The 8,199-nt window shown below is 36.6% G+C and overlaps 1 protein-coding gene across 3 annotated transcripts in view; it reads right to left on the minus strand.

Moving 5' to 3' along the window:
* Positions 1–4,041: 4,041 nt before the first annotated feature.
* The window catches only part of eif4ba (eukaryotic translation initiation factor 4Ba), a 23,252-nt gene continuing 19,094 nt past the window's right edge, over positions 4,042–8,199 (minus strand). For all 3 annotated transcript variants that reach the window (XM_073823522.1, XM_073823521.1, XM_073823520.1), the window contains one exon: positions 4,042–4,970. In XM_073823522.1, the coding sequence (XP_073679623.1) occupies positions 4,951–4,970 (20 nt within the window). In that variant the 3' untranslated portion in view covers positions 4,042–4,950. The remainder of the gene's footprint in view (positions 4,971–8,199) is intronic.

An 8,199-nucleotide genomic window follows, 5' to 3' on the forward strand; every position in this document is an offset into this window, starting at 1 on the left:
TGCTTTAGGGACACACAATTTATTACAATTCTTTTAAGACTGTTTATGGCAGCCCTTTTAACTTTCTTCCACTTTACAGCAATTCCTAAGACCTTTATGGTCATGACTATTGGGCTCTGTGGTGCACCTGCATCTGGCGAACAGGCTTGCAGTGCTGCACATGGATGAAAACACCATTTTTGTGGAGGTCACTATAAAAAAAACAGACTTTAGTAGTAGAGCTACTAACTGCAGAGTTTCTCCATCCCTAATTAAATACAACTCAACCTGCCAATCAAGGTCTTAAGGATAAAAAAGAAACTTCAAATGCAAGTGTGCTGGGGCAAGCTGGAGATAAACACAGAGGGACATTGGCCCTACAGGAGTAGGATTGGACATTCTTCGAATAGCCAGTCTTGCCAGCTCAAAAGTGTAGAAACTAGTTGTCTCACTAAGCCAAGGGTGTCCAAACCTTTTTTGGAGGGCAGTTTAATTCCAACCAGCTTTCAAGCAATTCTGAAGACCTTGATTTGCTGGTTCAAGTGTGTTTAATTTGAATCGAAGCTAAACTCTGCAGGAGAGTGGCCCTCAATCCTTTAGAGGAAGTTAAACCCCAAGGTGCTGCGATGGTTCTATAACTTTTAAAGCAGTCATTTAACCCTCAGCATGTACTGCAGTTCTTGAACCACACTAGATGCAGATGATCTCACAATAAATCCCACCCACAGAGGGTGTGTGAGAGACTAAAAAGGCCACCTATTGTTTATACAAAGTCATGACCTCAACACCCTCAGAGTTCACAAGAAAATTTCCAAGTTTACCACAGCGTATTTCACAGTCTCCTCCTAAACAAGTGGTCAGTTTTCACATAATGTCCTGCAATCTTCCAGGGCTTGGGTTGCTTCTTTATTTTTAGACCTCGACACTCTTGAGCATGCTGACTGAGAATGAAACCAACTGTACCCAAAGCAGGTGGGTGCGAGATCTCGAGGACCATAATTTAGTCACTTTTTCATAAACAGGGGAGACTGGGAAATCTTGCCAAGTTCTAAGAAATGTTGCACCACACACCAATGCCAAATAAAGCAAAACTCGTCAGGCATTTGACCACACAACAACAACGCGGTCTCAAGTGCGACAGAAGTCAATTCTATTTTATGTTACTTCACCAATTGTTTGTTTACCTTCGGTTAGAAGTGGCTCTGCCAAGAACAATATATTTTAAAGATATATCTGGGCTACAAAAATGTTTGCGCCTACTTGGTTTCTCTAGTAGGCAATGTGCTGTTGCCAATTTGGGGCCACAAAAATGTTTTCCATATGTATGGTGACAAACTTCACCTGATTAACCTGAGGGTTTGTTATAGGACAAGAGCAACCAGCCTAAAACCTTGCAGTTCTAGTCACGATACCAAATTACAAATTGCAACAATGCTCCCTCTAGTGCTTCCAGTACACTAGGGTAAGATCACTGAATATATGCTTGATAGGCTTCAAACAAACAAAAAAACAATCATCAGCTACTTTTATCAGTTAAAGATACAGTCTTGGGGTTTGAGGAAACTTGAATGCAAACTGCATTTAAAATGGCTGGAAACCAGACCTTAGACCAGGAAGGAAAGGGGGAAAATAGTCATTAATACCCTGTGTCGCTAAAGCATAATACAAAAGATGCGTTGTGCTCTGACTCAAGGGTACAAAAGGAGGATGTGCGGCATTTAGCTATTAATAGTCGTTTACAAAAAACATGCAGTTTGGCAGATGTTGGGATGCTACTACAGTACAAACATCCTGTGTGAGCTGAACTCGTATTCTCGTGGCTTCGTAGCATTACAGTTGAACCACTGTTGCCTCATGGACTATTTTAACAATGTCCTAACTACCTTTCTGAGTCTTGTCAGCTGTGTTGCTGTTTATGCAGGGTCAGAAAGCTCTTGGATGTCATCAAAAATTGATGTTCTGAAGATGAACAAAGGTCTTACGGGTTCGGAACGACAAGTGGGTTTGTAATTAATGACAGAATTTTCATTTTTGGGTAAACTATCCCTTTCATTTTAATTTCATTTTGACCTCAATCTGGCCCAAAAAACAACTACTGAAAGAGAACCAAGCGGATGTTCACCACAGGAGAAACTTCAACAGATCAGAATAGAATGATATGAAAGGCAGAAACCCAAAGATGCTGAGAAAATGTCAGAGATACACCACATGCGCAGATGTTCTGAGAACATTAGGTTCCTGTTCTCTCGTCCGCATCCCACGGCCCTGTCTGCTTCCTGTCAGGGTTGCTGTACTAGGAACAGAGATGACCCTTTGGGGCCTGGGCTCAGTTAATGAGGCCTGAAAGGCCAGGGTGAAGGGCACATTCTTTGGCCTCCGTCCAGCAGAAGGATGAAGGGGGTGTTAAAGGGACGCACAGCATGAGCGTAGTAGTATTTATCATAGTTTGATGCGTGACGTAGAATGTTTCCCAGAAGCAATCTATCCAAAAACATTCTTTCAGCATAACTTCCTGTTTTAACTACCTTCAGTTAGCAAGTAAACCTGCACCAACCTCCCATCCTATTTTGAATTAAGTACTCAGTTATGCTTCAGGGTGAGCTGTTATTTTTTTTTTTACATCCTGTTGTATTAAGCATTCCCTCTTTAATAACATCCGCATAATGCTGGGATTAATGAATCCTCATTCCACTGGAATTTTCATGGGAAATGAGAATTGTCAGAAGCGTGTATCCAGGATATACACACAAACACAAAGTGCTTGTGTTGTTGCAGATGTCATGCCTTGCAGTATCAAGGCTCTGGGTCCTTTGAACATAGTGGCAGGCCAAAGGCAGATTTAACAACTGGTAACCTTTGACCTCAAAGTATACCAAGGGTTTAGGAGACAGAGCTTCAAGGTGGAGCTCGCATTAGGGTCCAAACTGAATACTCCCTAAGTGCCAAATGAGCAGCCAAATGAATAGATACACTTAACTTTGAAGATTGTGTGATACATGCGGAATATTATTCAAATAAAGGATAAACTTGTAATTATACCACCAATGTTTGTCACAAATTTAAGACACAGCTTAAGTTTTGGACCCTAGTGATACTACTAATAATAAACACTTCTTAAAAAGCACATCTGTATATTAGAATGATTTCTGATGGATCATGTGACACCAAAGACTGAAGTAATGATGCTGAAAATTCAGCTTTGCATCACAGGAATAAATTACATTTCAAAATATATTAAAATATTTCTCAATATTACTGTTTTTACTGTATTTTTCATTAAATAAATTTAGTCCTGTGGAATGCAAGATGCTTCTTACAAAAAAAATCTTACAGACTACAAACAGAAGCATGTAATGCACACCTAATATTTAAAAACACTCATAATCAACAGTGTTAAATATAATACTTAGCAAATATCCATTCATTTTTTTATTTTCTAAAAATTAATTTAGATAAAACACTATATATATATATATATATATATATATATATATTCTAAATATGCCATAAATGTGACCCTAAGTAGCACAAGTATATTTGTAGCAATAGCCAAAAATACATTGCATGGGTCAAAATTATCGATTTTTCTTTTATGCCAAAAATCATTAGAATATTAACAAAAGATCACGTTTCATGAAGATATTTTGTAAATTACTTACCATAAATATATCAAAACTTAATTTCTGATTTCCAATATGCATTGCTAAGAACTTCATCTGGACAACTTAAAAACGATTTTCTCAAATAGTTTGTCCTATCCTAACAAACCATACATCATTGGAAAGCTTTTAGATGAGGTATAAATCTCAATTTTAAACAAAAATTGACCATTATGACTTTTATTGTGGTCCAAGGTCAAATGTATCTATAATTGGCTGCAACAAAATTATATTATATTATAAAATTATATTGTATATACACATACCCAAACAGCTTTCTTTACATCATCTGCAGGTTTGGTGTATTTTTAGGGTTAGGTTAGGGCATTTTTCCACATGGTATAATAAAACGGATAAAAATAATCTTCTGGGATGCGATTGAATTCACAATGTCCTCCAAAGCTTAACTGTCTCAATGCAGCCTTTTATTATTTTTTAGATGGTACACAGTTTAAATCAATAAGCAATTCATGTCACTACCTTTAGATAATAGGCTCAACCCAAAGCTGCAGCAGTCTCTGTTGTTGAAACATTGAGATTCAGAGGAATACTTCAATTCCTATTGCACATCAGTCCAAAGGAGTGGCTTAAAAAAGTCCTCAAAGGATAAGTGAGAAAATGGGAGACTCCTGCTTAAAGCAGCGCAGAGAAATACCAAACCGAAATTAACAGGCTCTGATCCGTTGCTGGCCGTCATTCAGCGGCTGTTATCCCTGAATACAAATCATCCGACCTGACGGCCAACGCCAGTTTAAGACATTAAAACCAAAGCTGCGAGATTTATAACCAATGGGTGAACAATGCAGGTCACGGACCCCTTTACTTGACCAGAGACCTCGGTAAAGCAACTGCTGTAAACACTCTTTCAGAAAGCTCAGGAAGCCCTAAAGTTCAGGGAAAACGTTCATCTTGTGGCACTTTTCCCGATTCTACACTTTCCCGCCACTCAACGTGCAATCAAGCTAACGAGAAATGCACTCAACTTATGATGTATGCGAGAGCAGGATCCCTTCGTGTATTGTAACCCCCCCGACCCAAAAATGTATTAGTCATAAGCATTCATTCTTCCACTCTCTTTTTTATCTTTAAAACAAGTCTTGTATTTTTCCACTAGGTTTTCAGTTCAGTCCTGAAGAGGAGGGGTTGCTGCTCTAAAAATGGGGTTTTGCTCTCAAAGGGCTCATCTGGGTCCTTCAGTGCTGCATGAAACAAAAGCTGTAGGTTTAATTTGTAATTCAATTTGGACCGTTGTCCGTGCAGTCCGTCCACCTCTTAATCGCCGCCCTCCCCGTCCATCAGCAAGGCCGCGTATTTACTGGCTGAGCTGAATTTCTGTGAAAACAAAAAGGGGATAGTGAGACGTAACCAAAACACTGCTGGTATTTGAGGTTCATATGTGCTTCAGGTGATTTTCATTTCAGAGTTTTGACTGCTCTGATATTGGTTAGTGGTGATACTGAGCTTTTAGGAATCAAACTTATGTTAGTGATGGTTTGTGGCTTTAACCAAAGTGACTGGAAGTAATCAGCATTTAAACCCTCTGAACATACACCAAGGATATGGAAGCCATATGGACTTTTTCTTTTCAATAGAATGAATTCTTTCAAAGTGTTTTAGTGCCTTTCAGAGACTATTTCCTTTGAAAAAAGTCCAACTTTACATTAGGTGTGTTTAAGTGCTATGTAATTATATCAATAATGACACATTTTTTGGTATGCATTTGTGACCCTGGACCACAAAACTAGTCATGAGAGTAATTTTTTTGAAATTTTGAAATTTGATTCCATTGACGTATAGGAAAGGACAATATTTGTCCAAATGAAGTTCTTGGCGATGCATATTACTAATTAAAAATTAACTTTTGATATAATTACGGTAGGACATTTACAAAATATTTTCATGGAACTTTGAAAATATTTTGGGCATAAAAGAAAATACTAATATACCTGTGCTACTTATGTCTGGTTTTGTGGTCCAGGGTCATATTTGTGTTCATGTTGTACTGCAAATCACTTTTGCTGCTATTGAGGTGGGATATGGTTATGGTTAGGGACAGATTTGGTAGTAGTTAGATTTTAGGATGGTTTAAGGTTTGATAGACACCGGGGGGCCAGATAGAGCTCCCCAAAGTCCCCCAAACTGAACCAAACTCAGGGCCCTGGCAGACCTTCAAGCCCACAGTGTAACTATAGATGCAACTACAGAAATCAATTACAGATGTAAATGCAGAAAGGTATTTTTAAATGACAGTACAATGTAAAAACATATATACACACTGGGCCTTATGAAACTTTCATAATACATGTGCATAAAACAGACCTTCCTGAAAACTCTCCTCTGGATTCACTAAAGCTTCACAAACATCAGCGCACACTTAATCTCAATTAGCATAACCCCTGCCTATGAACTACAACTACATAAATTACATGTCTAGGAACGCAATGGAATATTCTGGACTCCATTCTCAGGTTTGGCTCCAGTATATTACATATGTGACCCTGGACCACAAAACCAGTCTTAAGTCGCTGGGGTATATTTGTAGCAATAGCCAAAAATACATAGTATGGGTCAAAATTATTGATTTTTCTTTTATGTCAAAAATCATTAGGAAATTAAGTAAAGATCATGTTCCATGAAGATTTTTTGTCAAATTCCTACTGTAAACCTATCAAAATGTAATTTTTGATTTGTAATATGCATTGTTATGAACCTAATTTGGACAACTTTAAAGGTGATTTTCTCAGTATTTTGATTTTTTGCACCCTTAGATTTCAGATTTTCAAATAGATGTATCTCGGCCAAATATTGTCCTATCCTAACAAACCATACATCAATAGAAAGCTTATTTATTGAGCTGTCATATGATGTATATATCTCAGTTTTGTAAAATTTAACCTTATGACTGGTTTTGTGGTCCAGGGTCACACATATGTGAAAAAGACTAATAGGCCATATGCCTAACAATAAATATTCAATTACCGTGTGTCCACCAAAGCCTTTTTAGGCAGCTGAAAATATGCCAGACGCTTGTCTAAAATGGCCAGCTGGTGGTGCTTGAGAACGCTTTGGTGGCTCAGCATTTTTCCAGCTAAAATGCTTTGGTTGTGATGATTTGGTATAGCCATGGCAGTACTAGTATCTCATTTCGAAGAGCCTACTGAATATAAAAGTGCAGTTTGTTGTTCAGTGGTTGTACAAATAGGATAGTTGGACGTTGCAGTATTTGTCCCCATTAATTGGACAGCTGGGTAAAAATTGTCACGAGCTGTGTTTTAGACAATATTGATTGTTACCAAAAAAAAAAAAAAAGGCAGAGCAAACAAACTTGTGAAATATTATTATGGTAGTGCATCAAAATTCAGTGTCATAAATTCACCAAAAAGAACACCATTTACACATGGTAGGGAGCAGGTGTACATTTCTTTTGTACCAACTAACATTTTGAAAATACAAACATTTTCATGAATTCAAAAGTTTACATCAGAATGGCTTCACAAATGATTTACACAAATTTTGTTCAGATCGTGTTTCATAAATGAGGCCCAATTAAATGCACTGTATGAAATGATTATTTTAAATGCAAAGTACATATTTTAATATAAAATGGGTCTATGAGATAAATAAATAAATAAATATATATATATATATAAATAAAACATATAATATATATTTTTATACAGCTGAAGTTAAAAGTTTACATACACCTTGCAGAATCTGCAAAATGTTAATTATTTTACCAAAATAAGAGGGATCATAAAAAATGCATGTTATTTTTATTTAGTACTGACCTGAATAGGATATTTCACATAAAAAAACATTTAAATATAGTAGTATAATTACATATATTACAAATAGTAGTTGAATTTATAAAAATTACCCTATTCAAAAGTTTACATACACTTGATTGTGAATAATGTGTTGTTACCTGAATGATCCACAGCTGTGTTTTTCTTTTGTTTGTTTGTATAGTGATAGTTGTTCATGAGTCCCTTGTTTGTCCTGAACAGTTAAAACTGCCTGCTGTTCTTCAGAAAAATCCCTCAGGACCCACAAATTATTTTATTTATTTATTTATTTTTAGCATTTTTGTGTATTTGAACCCTTTCCAACAATGACTGTATGATTTTGAGATCTTTTCACACTGAGGACAACTGAGAGACTGAGGCTTCAGAAGGACAAACGATGCATTAAAAACTTTTAGAATCTAAAGATCAGGGTAAATTGAACTTATTTTGTCTTATGGGAAACATGTAACTTCTGTAGCTTCTGAAGGGCAGTAAATTAAAAAAACATGATACTTAGGCAAAAAAAAAAAGTACACATCTTAATTCTATTAAAAAATGTAGACGCTGAGCTTCATAAAGGGGTCATCAGATGCAAAAATCGCTTTTACATGTTTGAACAACAAAAGACAGATCTCAAAATCATAAAGTCATTATTGGAAAAGGTTCAAATACATAGAAATGCTGAAAAAACAAACAATTTGTTGGACCTAAAGGATATTTCTGAAGAATAGCGGGCAGTTTAACTGTTCAGGACAAACAAGGGACTCATTAACAAC

This window comes from Garra rufa, chromosome 18 (assembly GCF_049309525.1).
Source record: "Garra rufa chromosome 18, GarRuf1.0, whole genome shotgun sequence".
NCBI lineage: Eukaryota > Metazoa > Chordata > Actinopteri > Cypriniformes > Cyprinidae > Garra > Garra rufa.